Below are 21,960 nucleotides of genomic sequence, written 5' to 3' on the forward strand. Positions count from 1 at the left end.
CCCTTATTTTACTGATTTCTTCATGGCATTTAGAAATTTCTGCCTTGATTGGTTTAACTTAAGGGGGTGTAACCTGACTTGATTTAGGCCCTGAATTGCAGAGCCCGACGATTTCTGCTTTATGCTGATTTCTTGTCTTCATGTTGGCCTAATGAATCAGCTCTTAAAGAGTTAAAAATTTGTTGTGTAAGAAATTACAAGCACAGTTTATCAATATAATATAGTTTTGTTGATTGTTTGTTAGAGCTGTAAGTTTTATACATTAATGTTTATAACTGATAAATAATTAACTGTTTAATAATAACTGATATTTGTTTCATTTATCTATAATACACAATTAGTTTGGGTTAGTCAAACGGGGAATTGACATTATTTCATAACTGTCCACATGTGTGGCTAGCTTAGCTGGTCAACATTCCCCCACAAGAGTTAGAATACAACTGACATCACGACAAGTAATAGCAGCAATATTAACAGATAGATAGATAGAAATAGAAAGAAAGAGAAAGAAGGTGAAACAATAAGAAATAGAGAGAAAAAAAGGGAAAGAAAGATATTTTAGTTACATAAAAAAAGAGTATTGGCAGTATCAACAGATAAATAGATAGAAATATAAAGAAAAAGAGCAACGGATAATGGAAAAGGTGGAAAAAGAGAGAAAGAGAAATAATCAAAGATATAACGACTAGTATTTGCAGCAAGAAAAAAAAGAGCAAAAGAAGGGAAATAGAAAAATAAAAAGATAAAAAGGAAAGAAAGAAGAAATCAAGAATAGAAAAAAAATTATATGGAATGTTATATAGATGGTTTTATAGATAGAAAGACAGATAGATAGATCTATAGTAATATATAGATAGACAGATAGATAGATGTGTCAAACTGTTGTGATTTTGTGGTTATCCAATCTATACCACACTATAAAAGGTGTGCGAATCGTTCCGCAATGATGTTTATAATTATATGCATATCTTACATATTTGTTCCAAAAAATAGCAAAAAAAGTGTTGAGACTTAGCATAGGGGAAATGTGTTCTAGTAATATTTCGCAAAAATAATGACTTTAGACAATACTAAAAGATAGATTTATTTGGAGGAAGTGTGGGCACAACCAATATAGGGCTCTCTCTATATTTCATTTCTAATTTTCAAATACCATGAAAGAGAAGACAAAGTATTAAGTAACATTCAAATCTAATGGAATCTAGAAGACCTTTCTTTTTATAATAAAAACATTGTAGACAATTCAACGGACGGACGGATCGCTAGTTATAGATAAGCTGTGCTTTTAATTATTTAATTACGTCTGAAAACAACTTAATAATAATGGATTTATTATGACTTGGATTTCATACCAGATCTTTAATAAAGTGAAACTTAAAATAATGATACCGGCCCCATCCACCCCATTTACTCAACCCTTCCCTCCTGTTGAATGAACGTATTAACCAACTACCGATGTCCATGTTAGCGACCTAAAATAACGATAATTTTTCCCCTGTTATAATTTCCACGTATATTCTATATATCCATTTATAAAATGTATTTCCATTATAAAACATTAGTTGAAATCAAGAGTATTTAGAAATGTTTACCATTCTGTCATTTTCATAAAGTATTTCTCTTAGATATTTCAACCTCGTGTGCCAACAATGAAGTTTGAATTAACAGCGGATGGCAGTTTTTCCTAAAATAGAATATAGAAGAGAAACTTCCCTCTTATTTTTCAAAAGCCCCTATGGGAGGCTCTAACTCTGTAAGGGTCACTCCCTCCATGGTATTGTCTTTTAACCTTTACCTAACCTAAATAAGTACTATTACTAATAACGCTGGGGTGCAGGGGTAATAGAGGGAGAAAAAGTATAAGATCCACAAACATCAAATTAATAAAAATAATCATAAAAACCAATAAATTTATATGTTCTTGCTCAATTTTTCTGTATGCACACCAGTAAATTCCGTTTTATCTCTCGTATTTAATTAATAATTTCAAGTGGATTTTTTTAGTAGTAGTGCAGCTACCCTATAAGTCTGTCTTATCCGTCAATTTCTCTGACCGTGAAATTCACTAAGCATAGGAATGATCTGAAATAAAAAAAACCGACAGCAATCAACCTATACAGTCTGGTACATAGATAATAGCTTGCAATAGTTATTATATGATCCTTAAACACTATTTTCGGAATATACCACAAGTGTCTCCCTCGCTTCCCTTGTAAATCATGTTAGTTGCGCTTTTATGGAAATAATTTTCCTTGTTTTTTTTTATACATATGAATTAATATTTGTATTGTAAGAATGGATATATTTATAGGTGGATATATTGACAGGGGAAAAATTATCGTCAGTTTAGGTTGCAAACACGGACACCACTTATTGGTCGGTTCGTTCATCCAGTAGTAGGTAAAGCAATGGGGTAAAGATGGATAAGGGGTATCGTTTTTAAAGCCAGCTGCGAGCATCATTTTAGCATAGTACATGAAAATCTGGTACACCATCCAAGTAATAATAAATCCATTATTGTAAGAGACAGGTGGTTGTATTTGAACAATAGATTTTTACAAAGGGAAATATAATTTCTTCTTAATCTTTCATATGATGTTTAACAATTTAATTTATTTTATAAATTTTAATTCTTATTTTATAAACTAGTGATAAAATTGTAATAATTCAAAACTTTTCATATTTTTCTTCTCTTTCTAGATATGTTCTTTTAAAAGTTCTTTTAAAAGTATCATGACGTTTTGCAAGATTACTTCACTGCAGTGAAAAGTCTTTTTCTTCATTAAAATTTATTTAAGATATTTTACAGTGAACATGGCACCCTCTTCAAGCATAATGGCATAAATCCTATTGATCTAACATACATATTAAAAGATTAGTAAAAATGAAGAAATTAAAGAAAAATAAAGGCAAAAAATGTTGCTTAAGAAATAAAAGTTTATAAAAATTTTATTGAAAGATAGCCTGTATGTAAAAATTAAGAGACTAAGAGCATACTAAATATCTTACTTTGATTCTATAATTATGGTTTGAAATAAAAGAACTTAGGGACAGTCAAATTGTTATATCATAATATATCCATACTCCAATATCCCTGAATGGTTTACATCTGAGTTCCGGAAGGAATTAAAATTCCATAATAATTAGAAAATCTCTCTGGGTAGCATACATACACACATACTTAGAAAGGGATGTTTCATCGCAAGAAAAATATATTTGCGTCAAACTTTTCCGTCTGGTTAAAAAATGCAAATGCTTCATGTTTTCTTTTTAATGAAAAAAATTACATTCTATTGTAACTTATATTGCTACAATTTTGAAGCTTTTGATTCTTATTTTTTTGTAATCAAAAGATGCATCACCAATAATCTATCATCAGAAGTAATATCTCTGTCCCTCGGTACCCTGCTAGTTTGATACATGCAACCCATCATATTAATACAAGATGTATCACATAGGTATCGTAGGCGTTGATTGAGATATCAAATTTACAATTTAGAAATTTTAATGGTTTTGATGAGTCTCAAAAAGGGTAACCTTTTTTCAAACCTGTTTTTTAAATTTCGAGGACAAACAAACCTTACTACTTAAAAATTTTTTAATGATAGATTATCATATATTGTAGTTTCTTTTTAGAACAATGTATTGCCTTAAAGATTTGTAATGAATTTAAGTTAATATTGACAAGATTTGGTGATAAATAAATTTACATATCCTGTATAAAAAAGAAATTTTTAGGTTTCATCAGAAAAAAACTTGCTTTTTCCAGGAAACACCACGTACCGTATTGATCCCCACTTAAAAGATCAAGTACTTTTTTCAACAAGAAATCCCCAAGAACAAATCTGTGTGTGTGTGTGTGGGGGTGTGTGTGTGTGTGTGTGGTTTAACTTTGTTTCACATGAGGAATAAATAAAGAATGGAAAAGATTTATTTTAAGATTAATATCATACACAAGATTTAAAAAATCCATACAAAGTTTAAAATAAAATTTTGAATAAAAAATAGATTTAAAAGGGTAGTCTATTTTCTGAGCATGCTTTATAATCTATTCTTGTGTATTTATTTATGGTTTAAATAAATAAATTGGACAAAAAATGCAACATTTATTATACTATTGTATAGTTCTTCTATGAATTTTAAAAAAAAAGTAATGTATTGGGAAAAAAGAACCCAATAAAAGTGTCTGACTCTGATTATGACGTAAGAAAAATTAGCCAATGAGAGGCCATTATACACTGTAATTGACCAATGGTAAAATTTATAGTGGCCTCTCACTGGCTAAATTTTTTTTACGTCATAATCAGAGTTAGACACTTTTACTAGGTTCGGAAAAAATTGTGTAATAATATTTTCTATTTTCCAAGAATTTTAAAACAAAGAGCTAAAAAAGTTTTTTTAACCTTCTCTTGCATATTGCCTCCATGGATTAAACAAACAAGTGGGATAAGAAAAAGGTAGATTAAGTCTTTATTTATAATTCATCAAGTCAGGGAGCTCCCTTTTCAGTTACGTGCACAGGTTTTTCCCATATTGGTGGGCAAAGTACACACAATATTTTACATCCCTTTAGATAAAATGTTGAGGTTCATTCAACATTTTTACAATTCAGGTTCATTTTGAAGTTGTTAGTAGAAACCCTCATATTGTTCATGCAAAGTGCAAAGGGTTATTCATAATTTTAGGGGTTTTAGTACAGATAAGGTGTTCTTTAGTAAACCCCCACATTAATAACAGGAGACTTTGACAAGCACGCCTCTATCTCTTACGTTTCTTTAATCCCTCTTAGGATTAAAACTACTGTAAAACATCTAACCTCTTCTTATAGTTGATAAAAACGTAAATTAAAATTTTAATATTAGAATAGTCAAATGAAAATTATTGTCATAATTAACGGAGCTAATTTATAATTGTTGCATGTCTGTATGTAGTACTTTGACCTATCTTATACAATATAGATATAGGAATATTACTATTAAAGTAGACATTCCGTATTTATACTATATATCTATTGATAGATTTCTCCTTATAAAGTTCACCGACTAAAAAATAGTATAATAAAGTAAAAATCTTAAGCTGTAATATAAACAAGATGTCAAGTGCCATATATGAGGTTGATGTTTTGTTTATAGGAACCCACAGGGATAAGGAATAAACTATTTCATGATAACTTTTAATTTCCAATGTATTAAACTATATTTTGAAGCAAATATTTATTATACCTATTAAAATTAGTTACCAAAAAAAAAATAATACACTTTTGAAAGTTTTTTTTCAAGTAAAACGTTGCTGCATAATAGTTTTTGTGGAAATGTATTATCTCTTGTTCCTGGGACGGCCACTGAAGTGTTTATTTAGTTTGATATCCACTTTCCATACAAAATATAAATATTCCCACATAGTATTAAGGAAAATAATCTTTAGAAAAAATGTCAACTTTAAATTCATTTTAAACATTTTATGTTAATAGTCCATTGACTCATCTCCAAATTGTAGTAGACATTTGACCCTCTGATAAAAGATATTTATCTTGAAGTTCTTAAGTGGGAAGATTTTTTCATGCCTATAAAAATTACGTCATACTGGCCTACAATTGGTCAATTAAAAATGTATAATGGCTTTCCTTTGGTAATTTAGTCTGTGTATCGGCCTATCATTGATCATTTGTATTGTACGACGTCATTTTTTATAGGCTCTATAAAGAAACATTTAAACCTTTGAAATCATTATGAAATAAACATTTCATTGACATTTTACATCAAAGTCGCGTTAAAATTTTCTATCTAAATCTAAAAAGTTATCATATTATTTTGCACTTTTTATGATTTCCTTAACCAGCTCTTAACATAAAAGTTTATGTAATATATGATAAAATTTCCTATTCAGTATGCAATGTTGAGTTAGCATTCTTAGCACTCTTTGTTTTTAGACATTGAAAGTTGAAGTTAGTTGTTACAAAAAAAGTTCTATTGTATTTTCGGAGAAGAACTTCAAAAAAATTAACAGAAAGTTAACCTTTTGGTTATACTTCAGAAAGCAAAACTAATTTTGCAATAAAATATGTTTTTTAATTAGAAGTTAAGTTTCATCACCTAAGGAAATATCTTTGAACTTTCTTCGTTCAGAAGCACATCGTGGAATGAGAGAGGAAAATACCTTCTCATTTCTCTTAACATAAAAAAATCCTCCACTTAAAAATGCAGATATTTCTAAGAAAATTCCCCTGAGATGAACTTCCCCCTCTTTTTCCAGCTAACCTCTGCCTTTCTAATGCTAACTATTTACACGCCCTCCAGTTATTATGCCCCGGGTTATCTCTATTGACCGAAATACACCATAACAAAGCCTCCTATTGGTCGGAGTAATCTGCAAGCCGGCCTCTGATTGGTCAAGATCTGCGATGCCTGAAGCACTATTGAGGCTATTCATTGGTGGCTGGGGAATCCTGGCCTCAAGGCGAGGGAAACCCTGCACTTGAATTTTTCGCGGATTTATTGATCATAACAATTTTCTAAATCCACACAATGTGTTTTTCTCAAATATGTTGATGGTTTTAATCAAATTAAAATATATGACATAATCAAAAGCCTTTTTTAAATCGAAAAATCCCACTAAACATTTATTTTTAGCGCCCCAAGGTTTATCTAGCTTTCCCTCTGGCTTGAATTGAAGACCCTTGAGGTTAGTCTAGTACACCCTCGAGTATAGGAGAGTACAACCCTGCAGGGTTACAACACACACACATATTATTTCTCAAAACCCCTCCTCCCCCTCTCTTTATAAACATATTTTTCCTTCTTTTCTCTACTTTTAACCTTAGTGAAATGTCTCTAAAATGCAGTATAATAGTATAATAGAGAAATTGTGGAGCTAAGTTTTGTAATTAATTAAACCCTCAGGGTCTTTAACCATTTTCATACTCACATTGTCAACATATATTCATCTCTTTCAAAGGAGTCTCGTGCTTTCTAATAAATGAGAAAGTTTAATAATGTTAAAATATATAAAATGCAACAAATTGTGGTTTTAGATAAAACATTTCTTTAAAATGGAAGGTAGAATGATGTGGTCATTTGGTCAACGAAATCAGGTAAAAATTTTATGGTTTTTATATCATATTTTATGATAAAAAGAATTCGCCATTAGTTCTAAGGGTCTTCTATGCTATATATTTTTTTGCGAATGATTCGTGGGTATGATGGATTACAGGGATAGGTTTAAACTCAAAGCCAAATATGTATCTTCCTTGAAAAGTACAACTATATTTAATGTATTGATAAAGTTTCTTAGTGTATAGACATCATAGTACAATTGTTAACAATAAAAAAAATAAAACTTTTTAAAAAATAAATTATGTAATGAATAAAAAGATCACATAAAAAAAAACAAAGAAATATTTAAGACTACATGAGGTTTAAGCTAATCAATCGATTGTTTTTAAAAGTCAAAATAACAATAAATGCTTCAAATACTTATAGGGAAGGGATGCATTAACTACAATGGTTGATGAACAACAACAGCTTTCATATTTACCATATCAACATCAGTTTAATATCAACACCAACAACAGGAATTATAATATATATATTTCAATTGATAATATGCAATATTAATCTTCACAATAGAAATAGAAGAATAGAAGCATATTCTGAACCCTTTTTTCGTCAAATCTAAGAAGGAACATTTCTAGCAGACAAAAGTATTGTTTACTTTCGACTCAAGCTGATGTGGATTCTTAAGAAATTATAGACTCGCTACTCGATAGTGAGGCAAAATTATTTTTGTGAAAAATCATCCAAAAGCACATTGAAAATCTACAAAAATTAAACAAAATCATATGTTAATAACCCTTTTAAGATTTTATTTAATTTTTGTAATTTTTTTTATTCGATTTTGGAGGATTTTTCACAAAAATAATTTTGCCTCACCAGCGAGTAGCCAGCCTAACTTTTTTTTAAAGAATCCACCTCGTTACTAAGCTTTCAAATTTAAACGAAATTTTTGGGCAATTAATTCTGATTCCGCAAAGCTTTCTACTAAGATAATATACTGTTTACAGCTGACTTTTAACTATGTATGAAATGAAAAAAAACATGCATTCGTAATGAAATATGTACAAAATTTCAACCAATGAAATTAAATGTATGTACCGATGCGATTCTCCTATTGGCTCAATCAGACATTCCCTCTCTTTCTTAGTACCTTTATTATCTTCACTGATTATATACATGCTCAAGTTGTAGAGAAGCTGCGTTACTAATAACTCTTACTTAGGTTTTTTGCTCAAATTTTTACACGATTTTTAAAGTGTATAATGGCTTTTCCTATTAATATCCATTACAGACAATTTTTCCCGAATATTAAAATATTTTAAAATAATACAATTTTTGTTAGCCCGGAATTTTAGCTCCTCGGAGCTAACAAAACTGACTTTAATCTTATATTTTTAATAATTAATAACCGCAAAAAGTTGTCAATAATACGTTTCAATAAATAACTATTATTTACATTAAATTACAAATTAAATATGATAATTAACAACCGCAGTGGGGCAGTTGCTGATCATTTTGGTGCAGCCAACAGCATTCAAGATCCGTTCACAGCTACCCACTCACATCTTTATTCAAATCAGGTATGTTTTAATCTGTTCTAAAGTCTATTTTTATCAGCGCATCTACAATATATATGAGTTCGATAGTTTTAAGATATCTTTATATAAAAGAAACAGGATGTCTATCTGTGTGGCTGTCTAACTGTCTGTCTAATTGTCTATGTGTCTATATGTTTGACTGTCTGTACCGAAGGATCTTACTAATCACTGAACCTAAATGGTTCTTCTTAACAGTGTAGCTTCTCTTGGATCTAGGGATAGTTTATAACTATTATTAGGGAGGCTACCACCACTCTCCGAAGAAAAGGGCCCCTAAAAAAAATTAATGATAATGAAAGCATTTTTATCTATAATACAAAGTAGCTTGATATCTGTCCGTCCGTCTGTCCGTCCGTCTGAAGCTTAAGATCTTGGTAACCACTGAACCGATTGGATTCTACTCTTCAGGGTATATACCTATTGGTCCTGTGGTGGTTTTAAGCTATTTTCTGGGGTGGTGGGACATCCCAACCCCCCAAAAAATGAAAATTTCCCCCCCCCCAAAAAAAAAATTTTCAATTTTTTTCTAATTTTAATGTTTTTTATGTTTTTATATATTTTTATTAATTTTTATTAATTTTTATATTTTTTTATACTTTTTTATATTTTCTTTATATTTTCAATTATTTTTCTTCTTTTAAATTTCTTTTCTTCTTTTAAACTTTGTTTTATTAAATTCAAAAAGATTGTGAAAACTTCCTTCTCCTGTGGGGGCGAAGTCCCAAAAAGACTAATGGCAAAGAAATTTTAAAAAACAATAAAAAAAGAAAAATTTCAAAGGTTTAAAATAATATAAATTAATATAAAAAGTTATAAAATGTTATAATGAGTTATAAAATGATATAAAGAGTAATAAAAAGCTATAAAATACAAAAAATATCTAAAAATATGTAAACAAAATTTTTAAAATTCTCCTCTGAACCTTCAGAAATAAAGCCCCTAGAGGCTAGGGGCGAAGCCACTAGTTTATTTATAAGTTATCATATAATTCATCGTTTAGATTGGAATAGGAGGTAGCTTTGGTTTCCAAAGTTCATCATCTGATATGAGAAGAGATATTTATTCCAGGTAAATGCAATTGCTCACGTAAATTTTCCCACCAAAAGTTTACAAGTATACTTTAGAAGTATGGCATTCTTCAAAGTTTACTTTTATTGATTTTTTTGAAGTTCTTTATAGTGCCTTTAAAAAAATAACGTCATACAATACAAATAATAGGCACTATAAAAAGAAAGGCTTCGATATTTGTTATGGAAGAAGACTATAGGCTCCCTTTACTTGTAAAATGTAGCTAGTAGGACCAGGAATATCTAATTTTATTTTTAGTTTTAGGACATAAGAAAGTGGACATCCTGTATTAGTTTATATAGTACACTAGGACCAGGTTTAACAATAAATGTTAATTGAAATATCTAATGTGTATTTAGGACAGAAGAAAGCGGTCATCCTGTACTAGGACATTACGGACACTGGGATCAGGTGGAACAGTCTATGCACATGCCTTTGTCCGTCAAGAAAGAATTAGGTAAATTTCATGAATTTTAAAATGATGCACATCAATTGCTGCCACAAATATATTTAGCTGCGATTTTTAAACAATTTTGTTTTTCCCTTTAACTTATCACCAGAAAAAAAACCTAATTTTTCAGGTTGGTACGGATCAGGCAGCAGTTCACCTGGAGCCATTCCAGACGGCTTCTGTAGTGTTCCTGGCAGGCTTTCTTTACTTTCATCTACTTCCAAATACAAGGTAATGAATCAAATATTTATTGACTTCATCATAAAGGATACAAAAATTCAAGAAAAATCTAAATCTTATGATTGATAACAAATCAATTTAATGATTATCTCATAAGGTTTCAATAGCAGAGGTACAGAGACGTCTCTCTCCTCCTGAATGTCTTAATGCCTCTCTTCTTGGTGGAGTTCTTAGAAGGTATGGTATGTTAGGAATAGTAATTAATTTATAATAGGCAAACGTATACCAACAGGCTATCCTATTGATATGGGTACATATCCAACTTTGATATAATATCAGGATATGCATATAAATATATCCAGTTTTAAAATCTAATATATCTTTAAAGTTAAAATCCATATTTCTTTTTTTCTTCTATCCAATTATTTTAAGAGCCAAATCTAAGAATGGAGGAAAGCTACTTAGAGAAAAGCTGGAGCGGAAAGGATTGACCCTGCCAGCTGGGCGCAGGAAGGCCTGTAATGTGACCTTGTTGACCTCTCTAGTTGAGGGCGAGGCTATACATCTTGCCAGAGACTTTGGTTATGTGTGTGATACAGGTGGGTGCTCGGTTTTATTCTATATTTGTAATAAAACTGCTGATTGCATTTCCTTAGGTATGACTTTTAAGATTCGAAGATTATTTTTACACCCACAAAATTACTGCGACAATATTTTGTATCAGTAACGCAGCATTAACTAGTCCAGTTCTTGGAAAGAGAGTAAAGTTTATTTTGTAATACAACCTTTCTGCTCAACTTTATGTTTTCAAACTTCCAATGGTTAATATATTATAAATATAAAATATCTTCATCTTGTTTGTTTTGATTAAAACAACTACCTAGAGTTCCCTGCACGTCAGGTGGCTGAATACCTGTCCAAAAGAAATCCTGATACATACAAAAGAAAGGAAATAATTATGGCAGCTTCGTAAGTGTTTTCATTTAGGATTTTATCTTCTTATTTTAAGTTAAAGTTAAATACAAGTAACAGGATGTGTATCTGTGAGAAGCGAAGAATCTCGCTAAACACTAGACCAATATAATTCTCCTTTTTGGGGAAGATTCTTTATCTTACCACGCAAAGAAATTCACCACTTGAAAAAAACTACCCCCATTGGAAATGTTTTTAATTTTTCAATTAAAACTAAAATTCAGGGTCGACTTACCCCCTCCCTTCCTTTGTTCAAGTGCCCATGAAGGCTTATATGATCGTAATTAAAATATAAATAAAAATATAGATATATGAAACATATATGATAACTGTTCAGCTTTGTTGAGAATAATTACAGTATCCTATCTTTTCATACTTTATCCTATTTAGGTATGTGTTTAAAGAATTGATAGATTTTCTAAATCAAGACAGGTCACCATTGTGTAATACCCGTCCTACTCCTGTTTTAGATCCAGGTATTATCCTAATATAAAAGTAATAGGATTTAGGTCTGAGTGTATGTTTGTACCGAAGGATCTTTCTAACCGCTGCATGGACCAATATGGTACTCCTATTCAATTCTAGGAAAGGTTTATAACCATAACTTTAAAAATCAAAATGTTTTAACTTTCTGTCGATTTATTATTTTGAAAATATATAAATAATTTTAATACTAAACCTCAAAACAAATGTTAATATCTATTTTAGCTGTACAGAGACACTTGTCAAATTTTTCAATGATTACTCATGGTTTTGGTACTCCAGCCATCCTAGCCGCCATGAATGCTGTACAGGTTTGGTTTTAGCAGCGCAGCTGCTATATTTTAATGTCTGTATGTACTTCTAACATAACTCTTTCATTAAGGAATAGATTTATAACCCTAGATAGGTTGTCGGAAACAATAATCTGTCCAAAAGGAAGAAAAAAATCTAGCATTGTCCTAAGAAATTATTTATGGCTGTCGACTTATAAATGGGTGAAATACAAAAATAACTGTTTTGTACCAAAATGTGCACTCGTTCTAACCAATAATATATTTTGCATTTACTTTATTCTTATTGGTCTAATTTACTGAATATGGCTAATAATAAAATTGTCTCAACCATGACACTTTGGTTGAGCTTGACTTCCGAATTAGCGGGAAGTTCACGAGATCAGTTGGCGAACATACAAACCCCCAATACCAGGAACCATCAAGTTTCAACAGCAGGTTTGAATATAGATTTATTGATGAAATTATTTCAAAGACCTGAAGCTCTTATGGTTTCAAATCCCTGATATACTAGGGTCGTTCACACTCAATGAGACCAATGATAGGCCCAATTTTGTTCTCCGAAATCTTCACACTCTCATATCTCATTCAAAAGTAAAGAATGTGCGCATCCAAAATAAACAAACACTCTATGCCGCGCCACATTATGAAAGGAAAGCCCTAAAAGACGACATTTGCGCTTTCTTTTTGGTTTAATGATAAGGAATTTAATTTCGAACTTGATAAACACAAAGCTTCCTCGAAAAGAGGTTAAGACACACCCCCCGTTTGAAAGTCAAATTAACTTCCTTAACGAGATTCAAGGTTTTTTTCGCGCTGAGCACTAGCAACATTTCTCACTAAACTCAACTCACCATAATCACATGAGAATGGCCACATCCCGAAAACGTGACAATTTTGCTCCTAACTAAATGAAACCCCGTGAAATGCATACACAATATTATACTCCTCACTAGGACTCATAATACCTCACATTTTAGGATAGAAGGATGGGGATTGGTTTGTACCATACAACATTCCATGCACATGACAATCACAAGATCACATACACAATCCTAAAATAGATAATCCTATTAATCATGATGTTGTAAATATAACAACTATACTAAATAATAATCATTTCATAATCAATAGGCAATAAATCATTATTAATAAATCAATAAGTACCTACGAAATCAGGTTGAAATGTAAATGTAAACAAATAATGTAAAAATAAAACGAAATAAATCTTAGACAAGAAAATTAAGATTTATAGGTACTTAAAACTAAATTTGTTAAGCATCAAAAAGAGTAGTAAGAAAAAATTTTTCAAAATCCTTGGGCAGAAAGTTTTTCAAACCTAATGAATAAGAACTGTAATATCTTAATCAACAATAAAACTTTTTAATACTTAAAGAATAGCAAAATAATATCTTCGTTAGAATTTTCATTGAAATTATGAAAAAATACCAATTTTTCTTTGTAAAAAATATGAGACTTTAAATATGAATTTTCAATCATTCCTTGATCTAAATAAAAATGTTTTACTTGATTGAAATTCATATATAATTTTAAAAATCTGCTAAAAAATACTTGATTTTTTTTTCTTAGAATAAATATCGAATCACGCAACCTCGACACATTTATTCCTTTTTGTTAAACTTTTCAGGTAAGTTTTAAAATGAATTGTACTTTTGGAAAGAAATTAAACTCAATAAAATTAAATTTGAGCATATGAAATAGAAGAATATTTAATCGCATTTCATTTGATTCTTATTTTAGGCATAAAAATAGGCATATGAAAAATGTGGCTTTTTACTAAAAAAAAATCTCAATTTCCATAAAATAAGAATCAATTATTAATCATAATTTTTAACAACTGCCTGACTGATACAGCATGTTCTTCTAGGGGAGATTTATCTGTCAGTCTGAACAAGACTCTTGCAGTCTTTCTTCCATCCTCAACTCTCGTCACTCGGCCCATCCTCAAACATCTCATCAGTGGATTGGTACTCGTAACCAGAACTATATCTCCGTCAGCTAGTGGCTCCGCCATCTCATCCTTCCACTTGGACATCCGTAATATCTTCGGTAGGATCTCCTGGCGGTAGGCAGTCCAAAACTGGGCAGATAAATCTTCCAACAACTTCAACCTGGAGGAAATTTGGTCCTCCGGTTTCATCGCCACATTGCACAACGGCTGGCGGTCAACATTTCCCAGCAGCTGGCCAGGGGTAATCAGCCGCCAATTCTCCACGTCGTTCGCAGCTTCAATCGTCAGTGGTCTGCTATTCATAATTTTGCTGACCTCCGCCAACAGCACCAGGAGCTCGTTGAAATTAACAGAACTATTCACCAACTTCTTGGACAGCAATCTCTTGGTTAATCCCACCATTTTCTCAGCCTGCCCAATATAATGGTGGGCTCGGGCCGGGATCTGAGACCAAGAAAACTCTACCTGGCTGCCCAACTTCTGCTCTAAAACCTTGCGAGCACCGGATAATTGTGTGCCCATGTCGCTTACTATGATCTTCGGCAGACAATGAACAGCTTCCAACTTGCGCAGGGACAACAGGATACTGCTGGTATCATACTTTTCCAAGGCATCTAACCACAACGCCCCTGAGAATCTGCAGACCACCACGAACACCCACACCTTCTTCGTTGCTGTCTGACTCCTCGTTTTGGCGGCAGCTCTCCTCGTAACCAGCGGACCCATCAGGTCGACTTGCACAGCTTCAAAAGGCCTGCTCGGGACCAACTTGTCAGGTAACACCTCCTTCATGGTAGCACGACATTCCTTAGCCCTCTCAACACTGCAGGGCCAACATTTCTTCACTTCCATGATGGACAACCTCCTTGCCTTCACAATCCAGCACCAACGGCGGCTCTCAGCTAAAGTTCCACGGACACCAGAGTGAAGCTCAACATGCGCTTCTCTCATAAAAACAGCAGCTAACCAATTACCAGGCTCCAAAATTATTAAACCTGGCATGTCTTCAAATATCATTTTACGGCCGCCAGTAATGGCGTCAATGACTGGCTGTCCTCGACCAACCATTTTAAGAATCCTCATCTCCCTGGTCGCATAATTTCCACCGGGACCAACGACAGGCCAGGTCAATGATACTTCATGCACTAATGGATTTAATGACGCATAATTGCCTTTAGCATCATTTATCCACTCATCCTCTTGGCTTCGTGACACAATGAAAAGTTCCGCCGCCGCCATAAAATTGTACAAAGACGGCTTGTACACAGAATCTGCGGCAGCTACATGACTACCAGCGGCTGTAGTCTTACCTTCTTGTCTGCTCTTTAGCTTCTTCAACCAGGTGTTCGCAACTTGCAGGACAGCTGCCATAATACGTTTGGCCTGTCCAAATGATCTCCTGTGCTTAAACCTAAAGACATCTTCAGCGGCTTCTCCGGCAACTTTCATTGAACATAACTTAACCATTTTGGTATTCAACTCCTCTGGGGGTAAAACCTGCTTGACTTCTTCGGCAGTTTTCACCGGCCACGCACTTTCATCCTGGCGCAACCATTCTGGGCCCAATCTGTACCTGGAACCTGGTCCCAAATCAGATACCTTGCAGGTGCTTCTGGTGCCCAAATCTGCAACGTTTTGCGTCCCCGGGACCCACCTCCAGTCATCCTTGTTGGTCGCAGATTGAATTTCTCCAATACGATGAGAATTAAATGTGTTCAACATAGCACTGTTGGAAACTATTTGTGATAAAACACACGATGAATCAGTAAAGTACATTACTCTGATAACATCAAAGGGCAGGGCATCTCTGACGGACTTTGCCAACCTTGTGGACATCTGGCACCCCATCAATTCAAGGCGTGGAATTGATTCACACTTGACCGGCGCAACTCTTGACTTGGTGGCTAGCAGAAACGTTTCAAATCCTTGTCTAGTTGGCCACCTCAAATATGCATTAGATGCATAAGCCTCTGATGACCCATCCGAAAACATCATCAAGGATGGAAGGCCAGTTGGTTCATCCGGGACCACACAACGGTCAAACTCCAATTTAGCGACCTCAGCTCTGTCCTCCAGCGACTGAACAAGTTCATCCCGTAGACTTTTTGGAATGAAATCTTGCCAGCCCAAATTCAGCAAACATGTTTTCCGCAGGACAAGTTTAATTCTCAACAGAATAGGGCTGCAAAGCCCGATCGGGTCGAAGGTTTGGGCGGCGAACCTGTGGACCATCTTCTTTGTCAGATTCTCGTCCAAGGCGTCCTGGAGGTTGTACAAATCAGCATCCTCTTTCACCTTCCTTCCCTTGACTTTACCATCTTGGTTGACTCTTGTGGCGATGGACAACACATCGGTGGCTGGCTTCCATATGAGCCCGAGAACCTTGGTAGGCTGGCAATCATCTCCAGAATAAATGACTTGTTTGAAGGAAAAACTACCTTTGCCGATAATTCTGTCGGCCTCTTTCATCATCTCCTTGGCTTCTGGCTTCGATCCTGCTCCCGAAATAACGTCATCTATGAAGCTGTGCTTCTCAAGCTTGACTGCAACTGGAATCTGAGGTAACTTGAATTCCTCATCAGGGTAGGTAGGTATTGGTGGCTCCTTCCATAACTCAGGTTTAGCAACAATTTCACTACCGTTTATTTGTCCCTCTCCATACATCTCCTTGACCTCTGCTTCACTCTTTCCGCCGAACAGGCGGGACGTCAACTTCAGGGCTGTAACTGCCAAGTTTCCCGCAGCCAACTCGCCGAAATTCACAACTTTGGTCAGGTAAATTTCAAGTGGACCATCTGGCGTCGGGGAAAATAAAACTCTCTTCATCTGGCTGTCAAACTCTGTGGCCAGGATGGAGTTATAAAACTTGGAGATATCCGCGGTTATACCAACCTTGTAACCGCGGAAAAGCATCAAATGATAAAAAATCTTCTGCATTGGCGGTGGGCCTCCCAGCATTATGTTATTAAAACTGGTACCCTTGAACGTCAGAGAACTATTTGCACACAATCGCATGGGTGTGGAACTTGAATCCTCCTTGAAAGCAACCACTATTGATGAACAAGACTTAGGTCCTTCATACTGCAATTCTTCAGGCGTGGCTTTTTGAAAAACGCCTCTTCTTATGGCGTTGTTGAATACCTCCACATACATTCCATAGGTACCTTCCTTGACCATCCTGGCACGATCCTTTTCAGCAATTTTGCGGGCTAAACTCTCATTGTAAGGTAAAGTGTGAGGATCTTCAATATAAGCATATTGACCTGTCCACTTGTTGGACTGCAAGTCTAGTGTTAAACCTGCCTCAATTATCCTCTGCCTCTCACGCTGGTCCCAGGTAGTGCCGTCGGCCATAGCCTTACACTCTTGACAAGCTGTACATCCTGGACAAAGTGCTTGCGGCTGTACGCCAAACGATTCAGTTGTCAGAAAGTCTGGCAAAGTGCCTCCACTGACACTGACAGCCTTATAAGCCGACTTTTGATCTCCAGCTCCACCATCAGCACTCGTACAGATAAAACCACTACCAAAAATGGTTCGCCACAACATAGACTGGCCCACTTTCTGGTAGGTTGAAGGAAACACGTCAGGATGTGTATTTCCAATGATGATATCTAAGCCTCCACTAATATATGTAAACCTTTCTGGCGGCATTTTAAATATCTCGGCGGCAGTTTCGGGGTGGACCGAGCGCATCTCGTTGGCCCCGCCGAGGGTAGGCATGACAGCTGCCTCAAACTCCCTCATATTGCCGTCCCTATCCTTCAGATAAAACACAACATTGCGGCAGGAAGACTCACTGCCATCAGCTACAGAAATAGTTGTATATCTGCCGGTAGATTTCAGCTTCAACTTGTTGGATAACTTCTCAGACACAAGTGGCAAATTTGCCCCGGAGTCAAACATTACCGTGGCGTGGCAGGTGCCGCCGCCAGGTGCTACAACAGGAACTAACTGAAGTAAGAAGGTACAGGGGCTGGGTGCAGAACTTGACTTGTAGACTGTATTCACACCAGCACTAGCCTCATGGAGTAACCTGGAATGGTATCTGTCGCAATTATTGGTACCACAAACACCAAGCTTATCAGATTTATTACACTTGTCAGCAGTATGGCCGTCGCACAAGCAGAGTTCACATAACTTCTTCTGCTGGACAACTTTCTTTCGGTCAACCACATCCATCTTCTTAAACGTGAGGCAACGGAAAATCGGGTGCTTCTCCTTGCAGCTCTCCACAGGACATGCACTGTTCCACTTGGAAGCCTTGTCCTTCCCAGCCTTTCCATTCTTATTGTCGCTGCGGCCAGATACTTGCGCGGCGGCAGCTCTGTCACGATTTCTCTTGCCGGCGCCACTGTCATAGGACATATCACCGGCCAACATGGCACCCCTGGTCCTCTCCAGCAGTTCAACAATCTTCGGGATGTTAGGTTGGTTCATGCTACCTAGCTCCATCATAATTTTGTCCCTCAAATTTTCAGGGCACTTGTCTTTAAAAATATGAATGAGAGTTAGGTGGTTGTAATCCTTAGCTGCAGAACCAACGATGGCTTCTACCTCCTGCATCATGCTCTTGAAGGTAGCAATTGCGCTAACCACGTCCACAGGTTTATCCACAGGTTTCATCTTGTTCAACTTAGTTAAAATCCTCATGAACCGGCGAGTGTTTGATAAAAACATCTGGTCAAGAAACGCCCATTGTTCATTGTGATCTCTAATCGCTGACACTTGCTTGCGTAGTTCCGGGTTGGTTATCACCTTCTCCATACACAACATCAGACTTAACCTCTGGTCAGCAAATCCATAACCAGAGCATAGATCCTTAAAGACCTGTTTAAAGTTTGGGTAATCCGTGTCAGTACCGTCGATTGACGGCAACAAACTGTTGTCCCAGCGCCCATACTGCGGGTTGGAACTCCGAATATCCACAGCAGACATACTTCTGGAGAGCATGGCAGGTGTCCCACTCTCATCCAGGTTAGATGAACGACGTTCCATCTCTCTAAGCCTTCGGTACATATCACGTACTTCTTGGCGCAACTCCACGGAAATTTTAAGCACTCCCATGTCCATCTTCACCTTCTCAATGACGTCAAGGTTCCTGGCAACAGTGCTTGACCTCGCGTCATCTGAATCATTGTCAAGCCAGTACAGAATTTTCGTACACTGCTCCAACGACGCATAAACTTTATCTGCAACAGTTTTCTGCTCACTAGCTTCATCCAAATCACGCTTGAACTCGCGCAGCTCACTAGTCTCCACGGCAGGTTTTAGACTTTTTATTAGGTCAGATTGGTCCTTGACCTCACTAAAAATGTCACGAATTGATTTTACATTCACATTTTCACATGAACTAAAACTTTGGCAGGCTTTTAGATTGTCATAAAACAATTTTAACTGTTCATCAAAAACTTCTAGCCTTTCACTGCCAATAGCGATAGCTCGCTCAATTTTCTGCTTTTTGGTTAGTGGCATATTGATTCACTAGGTACTTATTTCACAGAAAAATTGTCACAGTTTATTGCATCAATAATTCACTGGATGCTATTGATCTCTTGATGAATGCTAACGCCTATTCATCAGATACTTTGAAATTGTCTCAACCATGACACTTTGGTTGAGCTTGACTTCCGAATTAGCGGGAAGTTCACGAGATCAGTTGGCGAACATACAAACCCCCAATACCAGGAACCATCAAGTTTCAACAGCAGGTTTGAATATAGATTTATTGATGAAATTATTTCAAAGACCTGAAGCTCTTATGGTTTCAAATCCCTGATATACTAGGGTCGTTCACACACAATGAGACCAATGATAGGCCCAATTTTGTTCTCCGAAATCTTCACACTCTCATATCTCATTCAAAAGTAAAGAACGTGCGCATCCAAAATAAACAAACACTCTATGCCGCGCCACATTATGAAAGGAAAGCCCTAAAAGACGACATTTGCGCTTTCTTTTTGGTTTAATGATAAGGAATTTAATTTCGAACTTGATAAACACAAAGCTTCCTCGAAAAGAGGTTAAGACAAAAATTCATATTCTATATTGTATTTTTTTCTCACAAAATGTTGTTTACCTAATATTGCTGCGCTTATCATAAATATAATTAATCTTGATTAATTCTAGAATTGTTTATCCGAATGTATGAGAAACTGTGAGCCAACCCCAAACCAATATTCTTTTCTTAATAAGCAAGATAGAAACTTTATACACAACTCAAAGACAAATGAGTCTTTATATGAAAATAAAATACCACTACACCAATATCAATATAAATATATGAAAGATACATAGTTTATCAAATTGTTCATATAATTTGGAATCTTCCAATAAATATATATTTAAAGCTATTAGTTTTTGTTCTTTAAATAATAAATCTATAAATATAGATGTATAACCAGGGGGACTCAAATTTCCAAAATTGAAAAAAAAATTCTAAGAGGATAATACCCAAAGACCCAATTGAAAGTCGGCATAGGGTCCTCGTGGTGGGAACATACATTTATATAACCCCTTCCCCATCTATTGTTTTACTCTAATCTTATTTTTAGAAAATATTCGTATCCTTTTCATATGTTAAATGTTGTGTAAATCTTACAAACAAACGAAAGACACACAGTTAGTTATGGAATAGATGTGTGTAAAGGTACAGAAAATCTTCACACGAAATTTCAAAATATCTCAAGTAGCAACTGAAATATTGTCGTCAATTTAGATTGTAAACATAGAACTCATTTATTGGTCAGTTCGTTCATCAAATAGGTGGGAAGGGGATGGGGTTTAAGCGGGTGGATTTTCGTTGTTGATTTTAATAATGCTGACATGAAAAATACATTACAAATAATCAATCTGGTGCTTTACCTCAAAGTGCCCGAAAGAGCACTGAAGCCCCCATCCCAAAAACTGCGTGACCTAGAGCTGCAGTGCCATAACCCTGCGGGGACTAATATAATCTAGGCTGAAGTAATAGAAAAAAAAACTAATTTAAATATTTTTCCAAATAGGAGTTTGTGTGATTCTGAGCTCCACAGGGCAGTTTGAGGGAAATTACCAACAAGCTGTACTGCTATTCTGTTTTAGGTTATGTCCGTTGAAGTACGAAGCCACATATTGTTCCTGAAATTTGATAATCGACTAAAACTCTATTTTTCCGTTGGCTAAAGATGAGACCTTTTTTATTTTAACTGCTTCCATTAATATTAAACATGTGGTGTCCATTTACTTCAGTATATAAATATATATTTTATTTTTTCAAGGAGACACAATAGCAAATTAGAAAAAGAAATAACGGTTTTCCTCAAAGTGCCTTGTTAAGCACCGAATGACCCACTCCCATCCTTTTATTTCGAAACACAATTTGGGGGGGGGGGGGGCTGTCAAGAAACTGCTCAAAGCATTATTATTTTATTTTAACCAGCTTGGCTAATTTAATACAATAGAAAATTTATGCAGAATCATATGAACACTTTTGATATAAATGAGCAAAAAAGGTTTTACTAGCTCAGCAAGTAGCATCAAGTTTTATAGACAGTGTGTTCAAAAAAATATAATGAGTTCATAAGTTATAATAACAAGACAACTTATGTGGGAAAAAAACATAAAGTAAATTTAAAAAATTTCATAAACATTAACATAAGACTATATTCCTTGTAAATTAATCACTAAATATGACTTTATATAAAAATAATAAAATGATTTAAAAATGTAGAATTTTGATGATATAATCTCTGCAAGTTTGATTGCTCATCGAATTATAGATTTTCTCTTTTTATACTACTTCAGATTTCATCAAATATCGATTAAAAATCCCTCTATTATTTTCATTTAACTTCATAACAAGGAAAATTATGTCCAAAACAGCTCATAAAGAGCTATTTATATATACATTAAT

General features: G+C 34.7%; 1 protein-coding gene across 1 annotated transcript; it reads left to right on the forward strand.

Annotated features, from left to right (window-relative positions):
- Positions 1–8,527: 8,527 nt before the first annotated feature.
- LOC145326382 (transcription factor AP-2-beta-like) lies at positions 8,528–20,419 on the forward strand. The gene is made up of 10 exons (XM_080169713.1): positions 8,528–8,632; positions 9,651–9,718; positions 10,078–10,175; positions 10,300–10,400; positions 10,507–10,586; positions 10,782–10,948; positions 11,234–11,318; positions 11,712–11,797; positions 12,030–12,115; positions 20,196–20,419. The coding sequence occupies exons 1-10, from the start codon at positions 8,528–8,530 to the stop codon at positions 20,361–20,363; spliced, it is 1,044 nt and encodes a 347-aa protein (XP_080025839.1). The 3' UTR covers positions 20,364–20,419.
- Positions 20,420–21,960: the final 1,541 nt, after the last annotated feature.

Source organism: Acartia tonsa, chromosome 1 (assembly GCF_053477335.1).
Source record: "Acartia tonsa isolate MP-2025a chromosome 1, ASM5347733v1, whole genome shotgun sequence".
In the NCBI taxonomy this organism is placed as follows: domain Eukaryota; kingdom Metazoa; phylum Arthropoda; class Copepoda; order Calanoida; family Acartiidae; genus Acartia; species Acartia tonsa.